General features: G+C 37.8%; 1 protein-coding gene across 1 annotated transcript in view; it reads left to right on the top strand.

Moving 5' to 3' along the window:
• Positions 1-26,064, top strand: part of LOC306877917 (SNF-related serine/threonine-protein kinase-like) — a 70,619-nt gene extending 44,555 nt beyond the window's left edge. Inside the window, exons 4-6 of the mRNA XM_079429956.1 lie at positions 16,537-16,749; positions 18,737-18,868; positions 21,603-26,064. Coding sequence (XP_079286082.1) covers positions 16,537-16,749; positions 18,737-18,868; positions 21,603-22,923 — 1,666 coding nt within the window. The 3' untranslated portion in view covers positions 22,924-26,064. The remainder of the gene's footprint in view (positions 1-16,536; positions 16,750-18,736; positions 18,869-21,602) is intronic.
• The last annotated feature ends 218 nt before the right edge of the window (positions 26,065-26,282 follow it).

The following is a 26,282-nucleotide window of genomic DNA, read 5'->3' on the forward strand; positions in this document are numbered from 1 at the left end:
GAATAATTTACTAACACAAATGAATAAAGTAAAAAATATATTGTTAATATTTAATGTTATTTGTGAATTAACCAATGTTAAAAAAACAACATTATTTAACTGTTGTTAATTTACATCATTAATAAATATATACCATTTAATGTTTATCAAAATCAATTCCAAAATGTGTTAATATATTATTAAATTTTAACGTTTTATCTTTTGAACATGACTATTTTTCTAATATTAAAAATATTTTGTTCATTGTTAGCTCATTGTAAGTTCATACTATCAATGAAGAATTAACATGCTGTAAAAAATATATTTTTCATTGTTAGTTCATGTTAATTAATGCATTCCCTACTGTTAACAAATGAGACTTAATTATAAAGTGTTATCAAAACCTTTAATGCTTTATAAGCATTTTTTAAGGATTTTATTGAGAAGTTTAAACAGACCCTCTCTCTCTCTCTCTCACTCTCTCTCTCTCTCTCTCTCCCCCTCCACACTCACTGAACTCACACAGTCAGTCACCCACCCAGTCACCCACCGCACACATTAGGAGCGCAGTGACAGGAGATCTCTGATAGTTTTTAAATTTTCTCCTCTCCATAGTGTATTGTAAATTCATGAAATTAATCACATATCGTCAGACTGTATTGTTCTGTGTATGTAATTTTTTATGAAGTGTTTGGAAGCTGCTCTTAAAAGATAAAAAAAAAAGTTTTCTCTTTTTTCTGTAACTTTAATAAGTTGCCATTAAAACACCGTTCAAGATATCCTAAATCCGTCCGCAATTTAGCATCTTCAGTATTTTGGCATCATGAGAAAAAATGTTTGGTGTGATTTCTGTGTTTCTGCTTGAAGGAGTATTAATTTGTTTACAGCCTGTTTTTAAAAAAAACCCACATTAAAATAAATATAGCCGACTTCCTGTTGGTCGTAGCTAATGTCTGTAAATTAGAAAGTTGTCCGGATTAATAAGAACAATTTATGTACCGAGTTTGGTGTCTGTAGCTATCATTATATATATATATATATATAATCATTAATAATTATATACCATTTAATGTTGATCAATATTAATTCCAAAATGTGTTAATATATTATTAAATTTTAAAGTTTATCTTTTGAACATGACTATTTTTCTAACATTAAAAAGATTAATAAATGCTTTAAAAAAAACTGTTCTTTGTTAGTTCATACTATCATGGAAGAATTAACATGCTGTAAAAATATATTTTTCATTGTTAGTTCACGTTAATTAATGCATTTCCTAATGTTAAGAATTGAGACCTTATTTAATGATTTATAAGCATTTTTTAAAGATTTTAAAAAACAGACCCTCTCTCTCTTTCTCTCTCTCACCCAGCTCCTCAATCCACACAGTCACTCACACAGTCACTCACACCCCACCCCTCACTCAGATGCAGGCTGGCAGGGAGCTCTCACTCAGCAGTCTAAGAGCTCTCTGATAGTTTTTAAATTTTCTCCTAAGCATAGTGTATTGTAAATTCATGAAATTAATCACATATCCTCAGACTGTATTGTTCTGTGTATGTAATTTTTTATGAAGTGTTTGGAAGCTGCTCTTAAAAGATAAAAAAAAAATTATCTTTTTTACTGTAACTTTAATAAATTGCCATTAAATCATCGTTCAAGATATCCTAAATCCGTCCGCAATTTAGCATCTTCAGTATTTTGGCATCATGATAAAAAATGTTTGGTGTGATTTCCGTGTTTTTGCTTGGAGGAGTATTAATTTGTTTACAGCCCGTTTTTTAAAAAAACCCACATTAAAATAAATATAGCCGACTTCCTGTTGGTCGTAGCTAATGACTGTAAATTAGAAAGTTGTCCGGATTAATAAGAACAATTTATGTACCGAGTTTGGTGTCTGTAGCTAAAACTAACCCCCCCATTTTTGACAAAAGGTGGCGCTATAGAGTGCCTCTTCCACGCCCGTTTATGAGCTTTTTCCAGTGTCTAACTATCATTAATACTGATATGTGTGTTGAGTTTCATGACATTCTAAACATGTTATCTGCCTCAAAATCACCAGAAACGAATTTTCAACTTTGACACGTTGCCATGGTAACATAATTTTAGATATCAATATTCCCTTCACAGTTTTACATCGGCCGTGTTTTGACATTATTCTGGTGAAGTTTGAAGCAAATCGAGTAAAAATAAGATGCTGAATTCAAAGCATTTTGAAAACGACACACTTCCTGCAGCCAGTTGGTGGCGCTATAACTTTCAGTCATAATAGTCACATCTATCCGATCGGCATCACACAACGAACAAATCAATGAAGTTTGATCTACATCATACAATGTATGTGGACGTTATTAGGCATTTCCTGTGTCTCATTTTTCGCCATAACTTCATCGCCTCGCCACGGGCAAACCGTTCGACATATCAAAAATATCTTCGCAATTTAGCGTCCCCAATGTCTTGAGATCATGTTCACCGAGTTTGGTGGCAATCGTATGGAAATCCTCAGAGGAGTATATCAAATTCCAGAGCATGCGCTTTTTAAACAGCCCTGAATAGCCGACTTCCTGTTGGGCGGAGCCTAAAACATGCAGCGTGAAAGTTGTTCGGCTCAATGAGTTCTATATGTGTACCGAGTTTCATATGAATACGTGCAAGTATGTGTGAGCTATACATCAAGCTTTCTGACAATTTTGCAGGGGGCGCCGTAGAGCCCCTGTGCCACGCCCGGGTCCCAGCCTCAGCGGCGTCCTAATGGCCGCAGGTTCCAATGTGTGTGCCAATTTTCAAGAGTTTTCGGGCACGTTAAGGCCCCCAAAAGTACCCGGATAGTCGAAATAAAAAATAATAAAAAAAAAAATAAATATAGCTGCGAGCAGCGATGACGGGCCCAAGCCGTCAGCATACGCCACCCCGGTGGCATCGATAAAACGGTGCCCAGCGAGCACAAGCATCACAGTAACCCTCTGGCAGTTTGGTTTTAAGGGATACGGCAATTAAAGGGTTAATCCAAACCATCAACTCTGTGAAACACACACACACAGAACAACATATAAAACTTTAAATTCTGTGAAAATATATTTTTCATTGGTAGTTGATGTTAGTTAATGCATTTACTAATGCTAACAAATGAGAAATTATTATAGTTACCAAAGGTTTTAATGATTTATTTTTCCATTAACTAACATGAATAATTTTTTCTAACACAAATGAATAAAGTAAAAAATATATTGTTAATATTTAATGTTATTTGTGCATTCACCAATGTTAAAAAACAACATTATTTAACTGTTGTTAGTTAACATCATTAATAAATATATACCATTTAATGTTGATCAAAATCAATTCCAAAATGTGTTAATATATTATTACATTTTAAAGTTTTATCTTTTGAACATGACTATTTTTCTAATATTAAAAATATTTTGTTCATTGTTAGTTCATTGTAAGTTCATACTATCAATGAAGAATTAACATGCTGTAAAAAATATATTTTTCATTGTTAGTTCATGTTAATTAATGCATTCCCTACTGTTAACAAATGAGACTTAATTATAAAGTGTTATCAAAACCTTTAATGCTTTATAAGCATTTTTTAAGGATTTTATTGAGAAGTTTAAACAGACCCTCTCTCTCTCTCTCTCTCTCTCTCTCTCTCTCTCTCTCCCTCCACACTCACTGAACTCACACAGTCAGTCACCCACCCAGTCACCTACCGCACACATTAGAAGCACAGAGACAGCAGATCTCTGATAGTTTTAATTTTCTGCTCTCCATAGTGTATTGTAAATTCATGAAATTAATCACATATCCTCAGACGGTCTTGTTCTGTGTATGTAATTTTTTATGAAGTGTTTGGAAGCTGCTCTTTAAAGATAAAAAAAAAAAAAGTGTTCTTTTTTTACTGTAACTTTAATAAATTGCCATTAAATCACCGTTCAAGATATCCTAAATCGGTCCGCAATGAAGCATCTTCAGTATCTTGGAAGCATGTGAAAAAATGTTTGGTGTGAATTTTTGGTTTCTGCTTGAAGGAGTATGAATTTGTTTACAGCCCGTTTAAAAAAAAAAAAAACGCATTAAAAACAAATAGCCGATTTCCTGTTGGTCGTAGCTAATGACTGTAAATTAGAAAGTTGTCCGGATTAATAAGAACAATTTATGTACCGAGTTTGGTGTCTGTAGCTATCATTATATATATATAATCATTAATAATTATATACCATTTAATGTTGATCAATATTAATCCAAAATGTGTTTATATATTATTAAATTTTAAAGTTTATCTTTTGAACATGACTATTTTTCTAACATTAAAAAGATTAATAAATGCTTTAAAAAAATTGTTCTTTGTTAGTTCATACTATCATGGAAGAATTAACATGCTGTAAAAATATATTTTTCATTGTTAGTTCACGTTAATTAATGCATTTCCTAATGTTAAGAATTGAGACCTTATTATAAAGTGTTATCAAAATCTTTAATGATTTATAAGCATTTTTTAAAGATTTAAAAAAACAGACCCTCTCTCTCTTTCTCTCTCTCACCCACTGCCTCAATCCACACAGTCACTCACACAGTCACTCACACCCCACCCCCACCCCCACCCCTCACTCAGCAGCAGTGACAGGGAGCTCTCACTCAGAAGCAGCTCTGATAGTTTTTTAATTTTCTCCTCTGCATAGTGTATTGTAAATTCATGAAATTAATCACATATCCTCAGACTGTATTGTTCTGTGTATGTAATTTTTTATGAAGTGTTTGGAAGCTGCTCTTAAAAGATAAAAAAAAAAAAAAATTATCTTTTTTACTGTAACTTTAATAAATTGCCATTAAATCATCGTTCAAGATATCCTAAATCCATCCGCAATTTAGCATCTTCAGTATTTTGGCATCATGATAAAAAATGTTTGGTGTGATTTCCGTGTTTCTGCTTGGAGGAGTATTAATTTGTTTACAGCCCGTTTTTAAAAAAAACCCACATTAAAATAAATATAGCCGACTTCCTGTTGGTCGTAGCTAATGACTGTAAATTAGAAAGTTGTCCGGATTAATAAGAACAATTTATGTACCAAGTTTGGTGTCTGTAGCTAAAACTAACCCCCCCATTTTTGACAAAAGGTGGCGCTATAGAGTGCCTCTTCCACGCCCGTTTATGAGCTTTTTCCAGTGTCTAACTATCATTAATACTCATATGTGTGTTGAGTTTCATGACATTCTAAACATGTTATCTGCCTCAAAATCACCAGAAACGAATTTTCAACTTTGACACGTTGCCATGGCAACATAATTTTAGATATCAATATTCCCTTCACAGTTTTACATCGGCCGTGTTTTGACATTATTCTGGTGAAGTTTGAAGCAAATCGAGTAAAAATAAGATGCTGAATTCAAAGCATTTTGAAAATGACACACTTCCTGCAGCCAGTTGGTGGCGCTATAACTTTCAGTCATAATAGTCACATCTATCCGATCGGCATCATACAACGAACAAACCACTGGAGTTTGATCTACATCATACAATGTATGTGGACGTTATTAGGCATTTCCTGGGTCTCATTTTTCGCCATAACTTCATCGCCTCGCCACGGGCAAACTGTTCGACATATCAAAAATATCTTCGCAATTTAGCGTCCCCAATGTCTTGAGATCATGTTCACCGAGTTTGGTGGCAATCGTATGGAAATCCTCAGAGGAGTATATCAAATTCCAGAGCATGCGCTTTTTAAACAGCCCTGAATAGCCGACTTCCTGTTGGGCGGAGCCTAAGACATGCAGCGTGAAAGTTGTTCGGCTCAATGAGTTCTATATGTGTACCGAGTTTCATATGAATACGTGCAAGTATGTGTGAGCTATACATCACGCTTTCTGACAATCTTCCAGGGGGCGCCGTAGAGCCCCTGTGCCACGCCCGGGTCCCAGCGTCTGTGGCGTCCTAATGGCCGCAGGTTCCAATGTGCGTGCCAATTTTCAATAGTTTTCGGGCACGTTAAGGCCCCCAAAAGTACCCGGATAGTCGAAATAAAAAATAATAAAAAAAAAAAAAAAAATAATAATCCTTAGAAGAACAATAGGGCCCTGCGCCTTACTGGCTTGGGCCCTAATAATCCTTAGGGGAACAATAGGGCCCTGCGCCTTACTGGCTTGGGCCCTAATAATCCTTAGAAGAACAATAGGGCCCTGCGCCTTACTGGCTTGGGCCCTAATAATCCTTAGAAGAACAATAGGGCCCTGCGCCTTACTGGCTTGGGCCCTAATAATATGCATAAAGAGATCTGATGTGTCCCTAAGGTGTCAGGGTACTTGTGATTGGTTTACCGGAAGTCAGAGTTTGATAGGCTGCCACATTCAGACTGATCGTATTTTGTCAAACAGCACGGTTATGTAACTGATAAGCTCCAGGCGTAAGCCAGAACTAACCTTTCATTCACTCACAACACCCCCCCCCCCCCCCCCCCCCCCCCTCCACTTCAAACCGTGTCATTTAGCTCACACTACTAGCTGCCTCTTGCGGTTTGTCCTCAGGAACTTGCATGTCAGGCCAGTGTGTGTTTGTTTTCCAGTTCTTTGTCCGGGCTTTGTGAGCACACATGTTTAGCGTTAACATCTTTCAGAACTACTGCCTACAGTTAAAATTAGACTGTGCTTACAGCATAGCTTAAATAGAAAGCCTGTTCACAGAGGAACAGTGCAGAACACACACGCATGTTCATGTCCAGCTGGTGGACACGCTACAATCTGGTCCAAAATGGTTTGTGTGCTTTGCATGCCCTGCCACCATTTGAGCAGAAATTTGTCTTTGAACATCATCTTTTGAACAGTCTTGGCAGGTGTGTGTGTGTGTTTTCTCAATATATGCAAATTAGTTGCTTTACAAGTACATGTTAGTTACATTTACATGGTGATTAATTGCAATTACTTTCATGTAATGGTGTTTGCTCCCAAATAATTAAATAATAATGAGTTATTTTTATACCTGATATGTTTTTGTCTTATCATTCAACATAAGCCTCAATTCTGTCAAGTTTATATATACCTAAACATAGGAGCCTGATAAAAATGCTTAATGTCTTCTGTGCCTTTATTTACAGGAATAGGGGATAATCACAGTCTAAGTACCAAAACACATTTCAGACACTTCAGAAAAGTTAGGATGTGTTATAATGGTGCTGCAGACTTCATCCTGTCATTATCACTTCCATAGAGAACAAGGTGGAAACTGTGCGGCGGGGTAAGGAAATGTGTTGGGTCTCTCTGCGGGATGCCATTGTTAGGCTGCTAGAAGTATCACACAATGCTCGGCTGGAAATTAGATGAACAGTTGGGCCAGTTTAGCACTGAAACAACCTGTTTAACTAGTGATAAATATTTCAGTGCATATCTGCGTAAAGATCAATTACTCATTGAAATGCAAATTACTTTTCGAATGAAATGAATTTTTAGTTTTGTCTTTGTAAAGGTGACAAATTGTGACCTACTACAAAGGAGTTGGTTATTCAAAGCTGCGTCATCATGACTTCAGGATAACCTAGTTTAGGCAGTTTATTAAATGAGTAAGACATATTTCACAGCACAGCTCATATGGAAAGTGAAAATGGACAGTGAATCCATTCAAGACAGTATTTTCCAGCCTTAAAGGGTAACTCCGCTAATTTTCAACCAGCTTTGTATTATTAGTGTTGGCAGTGTTTGTAAATGTTTATTTGTATTTAAAGTCTACTAGCGATGTTTTAAGATGGTTTAAAATCTGCAAAATTGATCTTTAATGAAAAGACAAAGTTATAAATTAAATTCCTCACCCCTTCCACACTGGATTTCACAACAGTCAAATTTTTATGAAGTTCTCAATAGCTAATCCAATAATTCTGACTATTATTAGAAGCAATACTCAATGTAGTTAACCAAAAATCACATTTACACAGCAGAAACAGTTCTTTTTCAATGTGAAAGCATAATATGGTGTCCTAATGCAAAAAAGTATCTTTTCCATGTTAAGCAGAATTGTTGAAGCAGTTGTGACCGTGATATGCGATTCTATTTTTGGGACGGGTTCTATTTCTGCAATATCGTGGTTGAGAGTTCTTTATCAATAACTCCCAGGTACTTGTGTTTTTGTAACAATATTACAGTTATTTCATTGCAAAAAAACTTTAATAGTTATAAATCATAAGTGACAATTTATTATTTACCTCGGATCTTCAATATATTATAATAACCTTGATGTTTATCAATTTGACTATGTACTTTGTATTTATTTATTTATTTTTATAAGTGTGATACAGCGTTTTCATTGGCTGTGATTTCATGGTGGTTTTTATTGGCCATTTGGCTTCTACACAGTGATATGTCATTTGTTCACAATCCCAGTTTGCATAATTGTATATTAAATATTATAAGTTATTATATTGACTGCTCATGTGGCATCGCACAGCATTTTGCTCACAAACTCACTGACAACCTACGTGTTGTCACATCTGGTTAGGACATGGTGTAAAATCATACGTATTTGTTTATGTATACGTCGTTATGGGTAACTACACAGTTTAGACCCGTTGAGCCAGCATTTTTACATGTTAATAAGGTTAACCCAGTAAGCTGCGGAAACGTTCATGTGGAGAGCACTGGGCTAATTGGCTGTTGGCATGTGATTAAACTTTCTATGGGGGTCCAGTCGGCTCCAAATGCTCACTGAGCTGAATCTCTTTCAGTCAGCAGGGGACACCCGAAAAACATTTTTTTTATGATAAAACACTTTTTTTCTGTTCTTTATAGGGGGCATAACACACACAGTTTCACCCAATCTCATGTTAATCTTGAGTACCTATAGAGTAGTATTGCATCCTTCATATCTCCAAAAAGTCTTTAGTTTTATCATATTTATAAAAGAAAGATGCAGCTTTACGATTCTCTCTGAAAAAAGCAGAGCTCTTGGAGACATGCCGTGGGTGGACCTAAAGAGTGACTAGTACTTGAGCGCCGATCACCAACGAAACACAGACATTTGATGCCGTTTCACTTACCATCTGCAGTTCTGAATCATGACCGGGACCTTTTATAGCTGGGACTGCTCCATCTTTCAGTATTAAACGAGATGTGCAAATCCAGCGTCGAACTGGGCCTTGTTTATAAAACGTTCGTCAACAAACACAGTTGAGAAACTCCGTCGCTACCCCCGAAAAACAAACTGCATCCACGGTTTACGTAACGCTGGGTTCTTCGGGAAGCTGAACAAGGTTATCTTTCTCTCACAACCAAAAACACTTCTTTAGAGACATTCTTCCCGAGCGAGTCCCGTGCAGTGCAGCCGGATGAAGCGCGTTGATGGGCGCGCTCTCGCGCTGGTCGATGTGTGCACAGGTGCGTTCTTCCGGGAGAAATGTCCATATAAGGAATTCCACCCTCGTTTACATCATCAAGAGCCACGATCGAAAAAAACTCAGAAACTTATACGAACTCGTAAGTAAGTTTTTTGGCACAGAAATACTCTGTTTTACGTCCAAATTGTTTTTTTGAAATTTTGCCCCATGCTTAGCATGAAAATCCATCTCTTTAACAGTGTAAATAACTCTGAATGCATGAAACAGCATTGTACCCCTCCTCCCTTTAAAAATAAACAATCAAACAAAACTTTAAATTGATTGGAGGCTGTTTTGGGAGGGAAACCTATTTCATAAGTTATTACATTTGTAGTTCTGTTTGGTTTCATTAATGCCTAGAGTTGTCGTTTTTAATTAATTTAACCGTTATTTTGATCTTTTCATTGTTCTAATTTTCTCCACGTATATTCCAAGGTTTGGCAATGTTCTTTTGCAAAATTTCTAATTTTTAAGTTGAAGTAAAATAATAAACTAAAACTAGTAAAATTATGTAGACATTTAAAATAATGATAAAAATTCACAACAAAATAACTGAAACTGAAAGAAAAAAATAAACCTAGCGTGTGTCAAAACAAGGAAAGATTGTTCAACACTGGTTGCACTATCATTCTGTCTTAATATCTCTTCTCATCAGGGTGTGCCCTGCTCTACATCCACTTCTGCAAATTCTTCCCATGACTTTATTATCCCTTTTCTGTGTTTAGTTTGGCTCATGCCATACAAACTTCCAGTGTTTAAGCTGGCATGCACTGTCAGGGTGTATTTTGGCTCCTGAAAGAGCCAGCTGTCTGATTTAGCCCTCTCTATACCCCTGTGACTGCTGTAAGGTTGCTTTCTCTCTCATCGCTGCAGAATCACAGATGAATTTGATAGGCGTTGCAGCACACCATGTGGTTAATGCATGTACAAGCAGTGGTTGGCTCATCAACATGGCTGTACTTCCATCTGCCACCATTTTCATGTCAATCATCATTAACATGAATAATTCATCATTATTTGGTCAATTTTTTACGCCACATTCCTTGAGGAGGAGGTGGGTGTTGAATTTCCTCTGGATGTCATCCACATTCTTGGTGCAAGACAAAAAGAAAGTGTAACTCACAGCCTAAGTTCGTGCACTAAATATTGTGTCTTCTGTTGATTTTTCTTTGTGTGATATCTGCTGTTTTTATCCTCGGAAACCTCAGGAATAGCGTAAACATTCCAAGCAGATCTCCATGGTTGTTTCTGCGATGGCCTTTCCACTAGCAGAGATACTGGAGATAAATTTAGACTAAACAATCAAAGTGCCCAGTTCTCGGCTCGAGGGAAGAACATCCTTGACAAATCCCTGCTGAAGTCAAAGTGTTAATTTATGCCTCTCTTTTCTATATATTTTTCCCCTGGACAGAGTAGACATTTACTTTTATGTTAGAGTAAAAACCTTCACTTGTGTCCCAACCTTGAGATAGCTTGTGTGTGTGTGTGTGTGTGTGTGTTTAGGTAAGCAGCCATGGTTTGCTGCAGTGTTTTGGACCGTTCAGCAGCGATAGAGTGATTTATTAGGATTGAGTAGGAGTCTTATCAGGGCTCCCTGCCATGCTGGAGATCCAAGCGGTGTGTGGAGTCTCAGGGGAAGTAGTTGCTGACAGCAGTCTGGCATCATAGAGAGAGATAGAGTCAGTCCATGAGTCCAGCGCTTTTAGCTTCCACACCTGAACTCACTGCAGCAAGTCACAATCCAACATGTTAGCTGATTTTTACTTTAAAGCTTTGATATTATTAAAAGGCTTAAAGATGTAGTGTGATTTATGTGCCACTATTGCCGATAAATGGAAATGTATTTATTTATTCAGATTACAAATAAAATATTGTTTATTTATTTCATTTTATAACCTTTCATTGGATAAGAATTTAAAATGGGGGGGAAGTATCATTATGAAATAAATGTTTTTCTCTAATACATGTTAGCCACAATTAACGGCACCCTTTTATTCAATACTTTTTGAAACCTCCATTTGCCAGTTTAACAGCTCTAAATGTTCTCCTATAATGCCTGATGAGATTACAGAACACCTGACAAGAGATCAGAGACCATTCCTTCATCCAGAATCACTCCAGATCCTTTATATTCCCAGCTCCATGACGGTGCTTCTCCTCTTCAGTTCACCTCACTCATTTTCTACAGGGTTCAGGTCAGAGGACTGGAATGGCCATAGCAGAAGCTTGGTTTTGTGCTCAGTGACCCATTTTTGTGTTATTTTTGAGGTTTGTGTTTGGATTATTGTACGGTTGGAAGATCCAAACATGGCCCATTTATAAGATTTCTAACAGAGTCAGTCACTTATTGATTTTTATCTGTTCATTTTATCTGTTCAAGTATTTGATAGAATCCATGATGCCATGTGTCTAAACAAGATGTCCAGGTCCTCCAGCAGAAATATAGGCCCACAACATCAAAAATACAGCAGTATATTTCATTGTACACATGGGGTACTTTTTATCCCTGTGTTCACCAAACCCATCTTGAGTGTTTGCAGCTAAAAAGCTAATTTTTTAGTTTCATCTGACCATAGAAGCCAGTCCCATTTGAAGTTCCAGTCGTGTCTGATAACTGAATATGCTGGAGATTGTTTTTGGATGGAGATTGTTTTTGGATGAGCTAGGAGAATCTTTCTTGAAACCCTCCCAAACAGCATGTTGTGATGTAGGTGCTGTTTGACAATTTTTTTTTAAGGATTTCTGACCCCGAGACTCAACTATTTTCAGCAATTCTCCAGCTGTGATCCTTGAAGAGTCTTTAGCCACTCAAACTCTCCTCCTCACCGTTCATTGGGACGATATAGACACGTCCTCTTCCAGGCAGTTTCGTAACATTTTCTGTTGATTGGAAATTCTTAATTATTGCCCTGATGGTGGAAATGGGGATTTTCACTGCTCTAGCTCTTTTCTTAAAGCCACTTCACTAATTTGTGAAGCTCAATTATCTTTTGCTGTACATCAGAAATATATTCTTTGGTTTTTCGTAATGGATGATTAAGGGAATTTGGGCTTTGTTTTCCCTCCTATTTATATTTCTGTGAAACAGGAAGCCATGGCTGAATAATTTCATGTTCATAATCACCCTGGAGTGCTCAAAATTGTGAATATGAATGGGAATATTCTTCAGAGATATTTTACTCATAAGAATTTCTAGGGGTGCCAATAATTGTGTCCAATGTGTATTTGAGAAAAACATTCATTTCATAATGATATTTCCCCCCATTTTAAATTCTTATTATCTAATGAAAGGTTAGATTTCTGTGAATTTTTTATTAATTTTTTTTAAAATAAAAGATCAAAAGGATTAACAATGCAGATTCATTTTCACAGCCTTCTTTGGTCATATTTACCAAGGGTGCCGATATTTTTGGCCATGACTGTGTATATGTATGTATGTATATATGTATGTATATATATATATATATATATATATATCTCATAGATAGAAAAAAAAAAAGTATAGGGAACGCTAGTGTTAGATAAATAAAAAGTCAATAGAATAGAAAAAGAATAGAGAAAGACAGTGTTAGAGGCTTTTTTTAAGAAAACAAGCAGTTAGAAAACGAATAGAGAGTGCAAGTGTTAGAGCTTTAAAAAAAAATCAAATAGATAAAGTTTAATAACAATAGCGAGTGCTAGAGTTAAAGGGTCCAAAAAGGGTCAAACTTTTATTGAAGGTTGAAAAAATATTTGAATTAGATTTTTTTTTTTTTTTTTTTTAAATGTCTAAACCTCCTTTTTTTGTCATTCAGTTTTAGTTTAATTAGCAAATTAGTGGACTTTTTCTTTCATGCAATGTTGACAGCATTTTATTTCATATTTCAGTGTTTTTCGCTTTAGATTATTTCACTCATCATTTTAGCTTGCAGCTTGTCAGAGTCTCTATGATTTCCATTTTAAGCTCTTTTGTCTGGATTTGGTTTTTATCTTCGGGGCTTTTCAGACTGGGTATTTTAAGGCGACCATGTCACGCAGATTAATTTAGTCGCTGCGTGCTTGCATAATATTCTCACTCTCATTAAACAACTACCGGTTTTCACACATTTGATTTGCATTTGAAATTCAAGCTATTGAGCTGAGAGACAGTTCTTCACCTTATCAACAGCAAACTACTCAAAACTCTAGCTTTTGTGGAATTTCGACTTGTCTTCAGCTGATAAGAACATTTAAGTAGTTAAATGACCTTCTCAGAAAGGTTAGCAACTAGATGTAATTGTCATTTCCAGAATGTGTCAAGAGCGTCAATCCTCACCGAGAAGGAATATAACCGTTTTAGATAAAGCCCTGAAGCCTTTTCTTCCTGCTGCAGAAGTTGTTTTCCACTGTAGAGTGCAGAAATGGAAATTTCTACTGTAGCATGAATATTTCATAGATTCATAGCCAAGTATTTGCTTTCAAAGACGTTTTTTTACACGTCGTTTGTCTAAGTGGTGTTTTTTTTCTAGTGACAGATTCTTTGTCAGTTTTGAGGAGGTAGATTGCTTCCTCCTCTGCCACAAGGAACCAGGAATGTGAGTGGAAAACTTAACAGGAATTGCAGATTGGCATTGGACAACAGTGCTTCTTGCAGCACTTTTCAGCAGTGATGCCGTATGCAAAAACCACATAAAAGTTGACCAGTGTAGTTAAATTAATGAAGACATTTTCTTTTTAGTGAATCAAAAACAGACCTCATGACCAGTGTATCCTGATTCACAAACAAACAACTCCTGGTTCCCAATGACCCAGTTCTTTTGAATAAATCTAAAATACAATGTGACCAGTGTCATCCGATTCACATGCAAATGACTCTTGTGACCCAGTTGTTTTTAATGAATCAAAAACATGCAGTGTATCATTGTCATCTGATTCACAAACAAATGATTCTCATGAGCTAGTTATTTTAATGATTTGTTAAAAAAAAGATAGGTTACAAGTTTGAATTAAACAAAGCTTTCACTAACCCCAACTATTTCAGAGCAGCTAGTGAATTAACATCTTACAAGAATCTGCAAGTATGTTGTTTTCAAGGATATCAAAATGAAAAAGAAAATATGCACTGTACCTTTAAATGTTTCAATGGCATATTAGTAAACTCAAGCGTCCTTTTCTTGATGACAGGAACACTGAGACATTAGTTTGAGATATCAGAGTTGTCCTGACAGGCTGTGTGCAGAAACAACATACAAATTGACCAGTGTAGTCATGAAGAAATGACTCTTATGAGATGGTTATTTTTAGTAAATCAAAAACAGATCTCATGAGCAGTGTATGCTGATTCCCAAACAAAAAATTCTTATGACCCAGTTCTTTTTAATAAATCAGAAAAACAACATGACCAGTGTCATCCGATTCATCTGATATGACAAAGTTGATGATTTGTTTAAAAAGATGGTTTACAAGTTTGAATTAGTCTGACAAATCTTTTAATTACTTTCCATTCAAAGCGGATAGTGAATTAACGTCTTACACTAAGCTGCAAGGTAAGGTTGTGACGGTGAGGAAATCTCCCCACCGGTTAATCGACGTGTAACGACACGGGTAATACCGATATCACCGTGGGGGTGTGGTGGTGGTTCCCACTTTTTCTCTCTTTCCTTCACTTTTAAATAGCTTGTAAAAGCGTGGTGCGCATTTTACTTTCACTTTCAAATTAGCGGCAATTCGGCTTAAAGCAATTGTTTGTTTTTAGTTCGAGCTTTCCCTCTTTTTCTCGCTTTCCTTCACTTTTAATTAAACAGCTTAAAAGCGCCGTGCGCATTTTACTTTCACTTTCGAACTAGCATCAATTCAAGAAACAACAAAATTCAACTTCAAACTCAACTATTACTCAATCTATATATAAATCATAGAACTTTTATTAACAAATCAAATCAAAATACACCATTCTATAGGCTATCCCTAATATAAAATTACAAATAACTTAAGTTTAAATAGTGTTTGCTGATTTTCCATTTTGTATACCTGTGGAACCAAATAAATAAGAAACGTATAATGTTTATTAGCAAAACAAATAAGAAAGCTTGGAGGCACGGCATACACCATGTCAAATAAAATAAATTAATTACACAAAGTTTAAATAAAGTAAAAATGAGCAAATATTGTAGAACAACACCATCTGTCGCAGCAAGCCTAGTGCAAGGAATATCTATATAAAAAAGAAACTGCATTTTTACCGTTAAATGTTTCAGCAGCACATTAGTAAACTCAAGTGTCCTTTTATTGATGACAGGAATACCGAGACCTTATTTAATCCGAAACTTTGAGATGTCAAATGCAGCGCATAGTTTGTTCCTTTTGGCTTTTTAATATTGACATTGAAAGGTTACATCTGGACCCCATTACGTTGTCCCACAGCCTTTGATAATTACACTCTTTTTACGTTACCCTAATGACAGCTGTTGTTGCCAGAATGCCCAATGACTGTAGTTATTTTTGAGACCCCGGAGAGGAAGTGTCATCCTGACAACTTGCAGTCTTGTCCCCTATCATATTGTGACAGGGAGAAATTGTGGCTTTAATCACTTCGGTTCTGTTCTAAAAGCGTCCCGTTGTTCCGAATCCCATTTTTGGCACTGTAATGGAAATTTCAGATGTAATGTCTGTTTATAAGAGCCCGGCAGCATATTCAAGGGGAGACAAACAGGCAGATTCTCTCGCCAGTTCTCATATCTATTTATTCTCTCTCTGCCTTAACAAATTTCTTGCATGCAGATAATGACTAGAGCAGGCTGTGCTGCTTCTGCAGCTCAGCAGTGATGATTCTCAGACTGCTGCTGTAAGCCCGCTGAATATCCTTGACTATTTCATGGTAATTTTTCCACATACGTGTGCTGAATGCTGCGCCCCGGTCGAACTTTGCCTCAGCGGCTGCTCATAACAACAGCAACTCAAGTCATTTTCAGTCAGCTAATACAAGTGTTATTGGCTTCTCCTCAGCTAATGATAGAAAGGCCCTCTTTGGCAGCTACATCTCAAGCACATTGCACTCTCCGTTTGTTTTTAATGTGAAAAACTAAGAGTTAAATTAATTAGGAATTTGACCAATGAAACATTAGAACTTGAAATAATGATCTGAATATCATTGCGCATTTACCCCCAGATACATATTGGACAGTCCCCGAACTAACTTCTGATCCTTCAAAAAAACTGCATCTTCATCTTCTCTTCCTGTTCTTCACAGCCTGATAAACCGAATGCTACAAAGGGATCCGAAGAGGCGAGCGTCGCTGGAGGAGATCGAGAGCCACGCATGGCTTCAAGGAGTGGACCCATCTCCAGCCACCAAATACAACACCCCACTGGTGTCTCATAAGAATCTGTCAGAAGAGGAACACAACAGCATCATCCAACGCATGGTGCTGGGAGACATCGCTGACAGAGAAGCCATCATCGAGTAAGGCTTGTTCTAGGCTTGTGATACAAATGTTAAGAAGCTGGGATATCCTCGGGCTAATGTACAGCATTTTCCACAGAAGAAATACCTCTCTGTCATTCTTTGATTTTCCTTAAGCAGGACTGTCTTGAAATGAAAGACTACTTTAGAAAGGGCCTCCAGGTTTGTGTAATCCGTTTTAAGATTTTGGTGTAAAGTGTGTCAGAGCTCTTCACTTGAAGATGAGTCAGCTGGACAGGGGATGGGTGATGTCAATTAATACATCTCAGCCAACATCTTAGGCCCAAAAAGTACTCTACACAATACAAGAACTCTAAAGCTTCTTGCTACACAAGCTTGATTTCAAAAATGTTTGCATTCTGAAATAAGTCCAAATGCAATTCATTGCGCAACACAAGTTGTCATACATTTTTAGCATTTTAGTGTTTCGCCACAAAGAGCACTATAACATAGTTACCTGAACTGTAGTCTCTATCATAAGTGTTATTTTCAGGTCAACTGCTGTAATGGTGGACCAAGAGTTTGAAAAGAATCTTACCATAATCTTAAGTGTTCATAAGTATTTGACTAGCTCATAACTATTTAATGAGTCGTTTGAAGTGTATCTGTCGATATTGAATTAAGCAATTACTTAAATGATCTTTAAATCCAATGAAACATTAGAGCTTAAAGTGCCCCTATTATGGATTTTTGAAAATTAGCTTTCATGCAGTCTGTAACAGAGCTCTAAGTGAATGAAAACATCCTGCAAAGTTTTTAATCTGAAAGTGCACCGTGTGTAAAGTTATTGTCTCTCAAAAGAAAGAGTCGACTCTGAATCATTGAAATGAGTCGTTTTTAAAAGGAATCCCATGCCGTTTCATGTTGACGTCAACATGTTGTGCGCTGACCTGGAAAAACTTGATTTTCGTGTTGGTCTGAATGAAAATGCAAATTCATTCATGGTTTAATTTATCACCTGAAAACACAACATTTTCATGTTATTTTCAGTTTTAGTTTTCGGCTAATTGAAAACTTTTTAATTTCCGTTTCATTAAAAAATTAATTTGTATACACCACTAAATTTGACAATGTTAATTGCAATCTTTATGAAATCTGAAAATGAATAGCCATACTGTTGTGTCCATCTAGGCTGTTGTAAGACAGCATGGTTTTATTAGTAATAGGGTACCATTTTTCACAAATGTTAAAAACTAAGTTAATTTCACTGTCAGTGGAGCATGAAACAAACATAGTGCAGAAGACTCCAACTGTACAGTCTTGTAGAACGATGCATGCTGGGTGACGGTTCAAAGCACCCATCAGTCTTTTCTTTGTCTTTGATCCCACTCCGCAGCAGCTGGGGAACCCCAGTATGAACCCTACTATGAGAAACTGTAGTCAATCAGCCTTAAACGAACCCTCAATATGTTCTAAAGAAGTGTACTGAATAATTGCATTAAAATCCCAAGTACGAGTCATTCTTCCTTTTGTACAATTTTCATGCTTCACACACACACAAAAAATATATAAGTTTACCCGAAGATCACAGCCGATGTGTCGCTATTTATGGTATTTGCTCAGCGCCTCAGAGCTGAACAAAGCCATGAACACAGGCCATGACGTGGTCTCGCCAAAAGATTGTCGCTACATGATTTGAACTAATTTGTTCAATTGTTGGTATGTAATCCCCGAAGAAGCAGTGTAATCACTGCTAACATGCCCAGACTCACCAGCTTGAAAAGTTGGATGAAGAATGTCCCATTTGAATGGGGACTGTGTGTTATCTGGGATTCTTCATAGTTGTTTTAGTCTCAGGTGTTCAAAATTTGGGGCACTATACAAGACCTTTTGAACTGATAGAAGCCACTTGGGTCTCCAGTTGGTAGAGCCCCGGAGTTTTACTAGTTATTGACATGTCAAATTGCATTGTCTAAACTGGTGTTTCTCTCTCAAACTCTGTCTGTATCTCCTCCTCACTTGTCCATTCTCTTTGCTCTTCCTCCAGAGCCCTGGAGACAAACAAGTACAACCACATCACTGCTACTTACTTCTTGTTGGCTGAACGGATCCTGAGGGAAAAGCAGGAGAAAGAGGTGCAACCTCGTTCTTCCAGCCCCAGCAACAAGGCCCACTTCAGGTACCTCATGGGGGTCACTCTATCTAAGCTGTCTGTCATTTGTGTTTTGTCAAGAGAATGCTACTTAGTTTTGTACTGTTTTCTTAAGTTCACTGGGTTTTGGTGCAACATGCAAAACTCAACATTGAAGGTATTTGAAACATTTTTTGTGATGTGTACCCATTCCCAATTACAACAAATTGGTTTTGCCTTGTGCCACATGATAACATTTTGACTTTAGAGCAAGAATTCAAATAAATTGGGGGAGGAAAGGAGTGACTTCCTTTATTGCAGAATCCCATGGTCACCCTGTGGAATGTCTTTAGTTCCCTTTTCTTTTTAGTTGGATTTATATTTCTAGAAAGGTCAGACAGTGGATCCCTGGGGTTTTTATGGTAGTAAAATTTTAGGATTTTTTTTACTGCAGGTGCTATCACAACACAGACCTGGTACAAAATAAAGGAGTGAATGTACAGCGCTCTCTCCACCCTCAGACTGAGGTGCCCTTGAGCAAGGCACCGAACCCCCAACTGCTCCCCTGCTCCGGGCGTGTGTGTTCACAGTGTGTGTGTGTGTGTTCACTGCTGTGTGTGTGCACTTTGGATGGGTTTTTACAACATTTACAACAGACACTCGGCTGACAGGAGATAATTTTATAAAAACATACACAGAAAACAAGCCAGATAAAAAGAACAACCCATTTTGAAATTACAGTAAAACAGCAATCAATACACCATGAAAAACAAGTAGGTTTTTAGCAGGGACTTAAAAACAGACAGGGAAGGGGCCGTTCTAATCTCTAAAGGCAGGGTATTCCAAAGTTGTGGCCCTGCCACCGCAAATGCACGCTCCCCTCTATGCTTAAGTCTAACATGTGGAACTACCAACAAAGCCTGGTCGCAAGATCTTAGGCTTCTAGATGGAGTATATAAATGGAGTTCAGAGAGGTAGACAGGAGCTAGGTTATGTAAAGATCTATACACAGTAGAATTTTGAAGACAAACAACAAGCATTACTCTACACTGCTCAAAACTCGCGTTTGAATCATCAGTAGCAGAAACTTACTTACAGGCTGTGAGTCAGAAGTGCCAGACTGTCCTTGCAAAGTTGGAATAGAAACAGCCCTTGAGCAAGGTAGCATTGTAGGCTACTCTCCTGTCAGGTTCAGGAAATAGTCCTCCCCTTTTTTTTTTTTTTTTGTAAATGTCAAAAAACAAATGGTTTCAAATCAGTCTGCCATGCCATGGTGTACACAGACAGGCTAACTGCAGGTTTGTTGTCTCTCAGAGGGTGTCTGTGTGCAGTAAGGGACAGTATTCACTATAAGAGGTTGTGAGAGGTCAGCTCTGCTGGATGTCAGAATCCCTGTCTGTTCTACATGCTGTGTGTGGACAGCCAGCACATCCTCTGAGCACCGCACCGGGTGACAAATGTGTTTAAAAGATGAGGCTGAAATTGGTTTGGACTGACCTAGAAAAGCAGTGAGGCTGCAGATGCTTTTTGAAAGGAGCTGGGAGTGGAAGAAATGAGAGGATGTGGTGGGAAAGAGAAGTAGGAGAGGAAGATTTTGGGAGGGGAAGAGTCCTTAGGATGCAGCAGGGATCATGGGTGACATGCTTTTTTTTGTGGGAATCGACATATATGAACTGAATGGAAAAGCCAACTGAGCCTCCCAGATTCTTCCCAGAATCATGTAATTCGACCTTGGCTATAGGTAACCCAGATCACGATTGCAGTGTTCTCGTTAATCAGTGTGCCCTTCATAGACAGAGCGTTTATATGCTGTATGTACTCAGAATTGTAATTCCTGATCGTAGTGGAGAATATAGCAGTAGAGTATAAATTCTGACTAGAATGTTATTTTGACGTATGAGGTTGACTCTTGATATTATGCAGAAGTTTCCACATGCGTAGACTGACAGCAGCATTTGCAACAACCTTATTAGGCCATTGCAGTAATTCTGTAATTCTTTTTTTTTAATGATGAACAGATATGAGAATGTTTACAATCCATTCTCATCAGGCCTGTAAACACAGCTAGTCAGATTTTGAAGTCCACTTCATTATATCCTAGAAACAGTTATTAAAGCTATGCAAAAACTGACTTTGTAGGCAACATTTTACCAAGGTTGTCACAAGTTTTGCCCTGTATCCTTGTTAAGAGATTTTCTTTACAGTTCTCTCCGAGCAGCAGTGTGATTTAAGCATTTGTTAATCCCCACAAAGCATTTCCTGCATTTGTTTGCATTGTTTGGCTTGCCTTCATACCAGCATAAGGTTTAGTGTGTTAATGTGGTTATGGCAACCAGAGAGGATGTTTCACTGATTTACTTTGTTTCAAAAGCCATAACAGAGTATATCTCTCCATAACAACTTGCCTGAAACTGCACATACTGTGCTGTGCAAATGATACTCCAGCAGGAAGGTAAGAACATAACAAAAAAAAGACAATGAAAGCAAGTTACAGTAAAAATACAGAGTTATCTTGTAAATCACCATGTTCCTTGCTTGAGTACTTGGCATGAGAAGGAAGTCAGGCTTTTGTCAAGGACTGTCATTAACATTTGGGTTGTTTTCTTAAGGCAATCTCCAGAGCTTCTGTTTTTTAAAAGTTGTTTTTGGCAATGTCCACCTTTACTGAATAATCAGCCTGCTTAAGTTACAACCTTATGCTGTTTTTGACTTTGGGGGATTGTACTCTTTTTAAGGCAAGGTAATTTATATCAAGGACTATGTCCCTTTTTTTTTTTTGCAGGCAGTCATGGCCAACCAAAATCGTCATGCATCAGGACATCAAGGACAGCTTAGCCTCTTCGTCCATCTCTCATGCTGGGGGTCCACAGTCTCCTGCTCGCAGTACAGAGAATCTGCTAAATGGTCACCGCAGTAAAGGGCTTCTGGAAGTGAGCCGTAGAGAGGAGATTAGCGAAGCCTCCAGCAGCTCTGCTGCTCTGCACCCTAACCCCCTTAAATCTGGGGGCATGGCTCCCCTTGCATCCGCTTCAGCCAAGCAACGAACCTGTCTCTTTCGGGTGGAAGAATACGAGGAGGAGGAGGAAGAACAGGAGCCTTTACCATTGCCCACTCAGGTGGTCCTACGCCGCAAACCGCTGTCCATCACCAACCGGCTTACGTCTCGAAAAAGCGCCCCAGTGCTCAATCAGATCTTTGAGGAGGAAGGCGAATCAGATGATGACTTTGACATGGACGAGAGTCTTCCACCCAAGCTCAGCCGGTTGAAGATGAACATGGCATCTCCTGGTACGGCTCAGAAGCGCTACCACCGGCGAAAAAGTCAGGGCCGCGGTTCAAGCTGCTCTAGCTCCGAGACCAGCGATGATGATTCGGAGAGCCATCGCAGACGACTAGACAAAGACACAGGATTCACCTACAGCTGGAACCGCAGGGACAGTAGTGAGGGTCCACCTGGAAACTCTGGGGGCAATGGGGGTGGTAGTAGCGGAGGACAGAGCAAACCACCTGGGGAAGGCAACTCAGGACCAGACAAGGGCAGCCCTGCAGGAGGAGGGAATGGTGGTAGTACAGGAGGGGGCAGTGGAGGTGGTGGGAGTACAAAAGGACAGGGAGGCCCTTCCAGCTGTTCCCGTAGCAGCAACAACAACACTTCATCTGGCTCGACACGTAGTGCAGCTCGGAGTGCGGGGGAACTGGTAGAGAGTCTGAAACTCATGAGTCTATGCTTGAGTTCCCAGTTTCAGCATCGCAGCTCTGGAGGAGGTGGTGGTGGACGGTTTATCCTAGATCCTCAGAGCCTGTCCAGCGTTAAAGTTCAGGAGAAGTCCTCCTGGAAGATGTGCATTGGCTCCAACAACAGTCTAGACAAAGTGATCAACCCTGCCTTGAATGGTGCCATTGGGGCGATGGAGCATTATCAAGACCAAACGGCAATCATGTTAAATGAATTTGGCCTGGTCAAGGAGAACAACCTGAACTTGAAAAATAATGTTCTCCAGCTACCTCTGTGTGAAAAGACCATCTCCATGAACATCCAGCGAAGCCCCAGAGACGGGCTACTCTGTGCCTCAGCCCAGGCCAGCTGCTGTCAGGTCATATGACGGCACGGTACACGGCTGGTTCTCAGAGTGGATTGTTCCTATTGCCACATTTGTAGCATATGATGACTTGAGTTCTCCACCAGTAGCTGTATATGACCTCTCTTGATCTCAACTTGACCTTTAAACCTGCCATCTATGTTGTCTTAATCATTCTCACAACTTATTTATTAAGTTCTTCTCTTGGACCCATTGGTTTTTAATGAAGTGCACGCTGCTATCCTTTTCTTTTTTGTGTCTTTATTTGTTTTGCCCAATTAGACTATTTGTCTTTCAAGTCCTGCTCATTTTGCTTTTTAGCCCTTGAAATGAAACGCTCTTAATATGAATTCCATTGTTCCAACACCACCCAATCAGTCAAGAGATGTGGAAACTGTATGTATAAATAAATGACCTTTAATAAAGTGAGATTTAAATTAAGACCAACAGTATGATAGAACAGAACATGGCAATTTATAAAACAAGCACTTAAAGAAACTCAACCACAACTGGTTTTGTCAATTTTAGCCCCCGAAATGTTTGTAATGAGATGGTAATATAGTAAAAGCAATAGTGAGAGTAAAGAACAAACCCTTTTTTAATTCATAGTGCTGTCTGAGGAGTCTTAAACTGAATGACCATTTTGCACACTTTTTTTTCACCTTTTTTAAGTGCCGTTGACTGTTTCCTTGCCACCATTTAGAAATGTTTAGTATAGATAAACTTTTGAGGTTAATGACAATCAGTTGCAATAACAAGGGATATTTTTAATGGATAATTTCCAAAAGTGGGCTACAGATTACCCAGATGTTTTAAATGTTTTATTTGAATAACATTAAAACACATTCACCATGTTCCTGATTCGCATCACACCAAATTACTTTTTTTGGTATATTTCAGTAAACATTTGGGATTTAAGTGCAATTTATACATGCTGTTAAATTTTGTAATTCCATCTGCGACATGCCCTCTAAGTAATAATGTTTTGCCAAATTTGCTACACAGACAGCACTGTGGATACTCCCACACGTAAATGTGTTCATCCTAGTTTTTATCAAATTATAAAATTAGAATTGCACTACAGAATAAGTATAGTCTACAATTAGGATACTTTGAATACCATACGAATCACAGCGGGGGTAATTAGCCTTTACAATGCTGTTTCTGCCAGAGCAAAATCAAACCCGCAGACAGCAACAGTATTTACTTTGTGTAGTACAGAATACCTCTGAGTCAGTACCCCTCTTCCTCAGCGTCATTATTAAAACAAAACTTGAATTGAGAAATTATTTTATCGAGAAGGACTCTTCTTTGGCTTAATAAATAATTTTCGGTTCCAGACCATAATCCTCTATCTCACCCCTGTTGTTCATGTACCATTCAGTTACTGTATACACCAGTCTCAGAATGGACTGGCCTTAAGGGATGTTTTTAAGTATGTACATATATTTTTTTTAAAGTGTATTTTTTTGAAAGAACTGCTGTTTTAAAATGCTGTTTTGGATGTGAGCCTTGAACTGGCTTATAGTTGGGATAAAATTGGGCTTTTTTTGTCACCTGGCCACCTGATAACAGATAAATAAATGCATGATATGTCTTCTATTCAGTGGATGGCCACTCTTTCAGGAAATATGGCTTCAAGATTTGGCCATTGGGTGACCATCAACTGGTATAGAAACAAGTCAAAGATCTACAGGACTGTGAGTGTGAAAGAATCAGTTGTGAGATTTAAAGGGCATTTGCAATAAGCTAAGCTATAAGTTGCAGCTATATGTAAATATAATTTTGTTTTGTTTTTATATTTCAAATCTGTACATCCTTCAAATGGCTCACTTGACCCAAATTATCTTCTGTTTGTTTTGTCTTTTTTGTTTTGAAAAAATAAAGTCTGTAAATATTGGTGTAAATATGGTGCTCTACACTTAGAAATGCAGTGTTGGACTTCTTGTTCATAGCTGCAATATAGCCTTATTAGATATGAGTGTCAAGAACAGAGCAAGGGAGGTTGAAAAGAAAACAGTGCTATATGCATAATGTCAGTCTCTGACTTTGTCCTACCCTAATGTAAACATCTAAACGACATGTGCATGTGTTGTGCGTTTGACATTATTGATCCACGTTCATTCAGAGGAAAAGAACCACCACAAAATGTTACAGGACCAAACCATGTACTGGCGTTAAAAGAAAAGCAAAAAAAGAGAAAAACTACTTTAAAAAAGCAAAATGAATAAATGTTCTGTTGCTGAAACTTGTCTTTAAAAGTTACATATAGCTATCTATGGTGATGTCCAGAATTAAATGTGAAATATGTTGTCTTTAAACCTGGACTTCCTTTGTCCTTTTTTGTGTGGGAGCCCTACTTTTTCTCATTGAAGAGCTTGTTTTACTCCAAAGTAGATAACGGAAATAAAATGTTAAGATTTCATATCGGTGAAATTTAACTTTGCGCTTTCTGTACAGTAGAAGAAATTGTGGTTCAGAGTTTCGCTGGATACAATGTGGAAAGAAATTCAACTTGACAGAGTTCCGCTGCCCACAAGCCCTTGCTGCTTAAAGGTATTTGCTCCTAATTTGCGGCCCGCTTTTGCTGCCAAGGTGTCTCCAATAACCAAGAGCTTTTCAGGGGTGTCTCAAGTGCACACTTCTCATCCAAGTACATGTCCAGCATCAGCTTAATGGCCGAACACGCACACTATGTGTGTTGTCAGTAGAGTACCTTGCGAGCACACATACACCTTCTGCATATTGTCAGTGTCATGCTTGGTCAGTGGAAACTGCTGAGACTGCTTCACTATCAGAAAGTGTGACAAGTTGTTCCTTAATTAGAATGAGTTGTAAGCTGGCTAGTCACACTGCCCTCAGCTTCAGAAAATATCAAGTGTGAAGACACAGGGAGTTGTTTGTTTGGCTCCTAAGACCTTAGTCTTTTAAAAAACAACTTTAAATAGTCTCTATATCAAGACAAGATGATAAATGGCTGTTTACGTGCATAAAATCGTGTCTAATCCTATTTAAACATAAATGGTTCTCACTTAAGTGAACCAATGGAAAATGAAACAAACTGCATGCCATTTCATATATATATGTACACCTGGTCACAACTATTACTGTAAAGTTCTCTGTGAGAAATAAAAAAGTTCATTATGAAATAAATGTTTTTTTCTCAAAAACACGGACACAATTATTGGCACCCCTAGAAATTAGGAGTAAAATATCTCTGAAGTATATTCCCATTCATATTCACAATTTTGAGCACTCCAGGGTGATTATGAACATGAAATTATTCAGCCATGGCTTCCTGTTTCACAGAAATATAAATAGGAGGGAAAACAAAGCCCAAATTCCCTTAATCATCCATCGCAATGAGAAAAACCAATGAATAT

Source organism: Barbus barbus (genome assembly GCF_936440315.1).
Source record: "Barbus barbus genome assembly, chromosome: 12".
Taxonomy (NCBI): domain Eukaryota; kingdom Metazoa; phylum Chordata; class Actinopteri; order Cypriniformes; family Cyprinidae; genus Barbus; species Barbus barbus.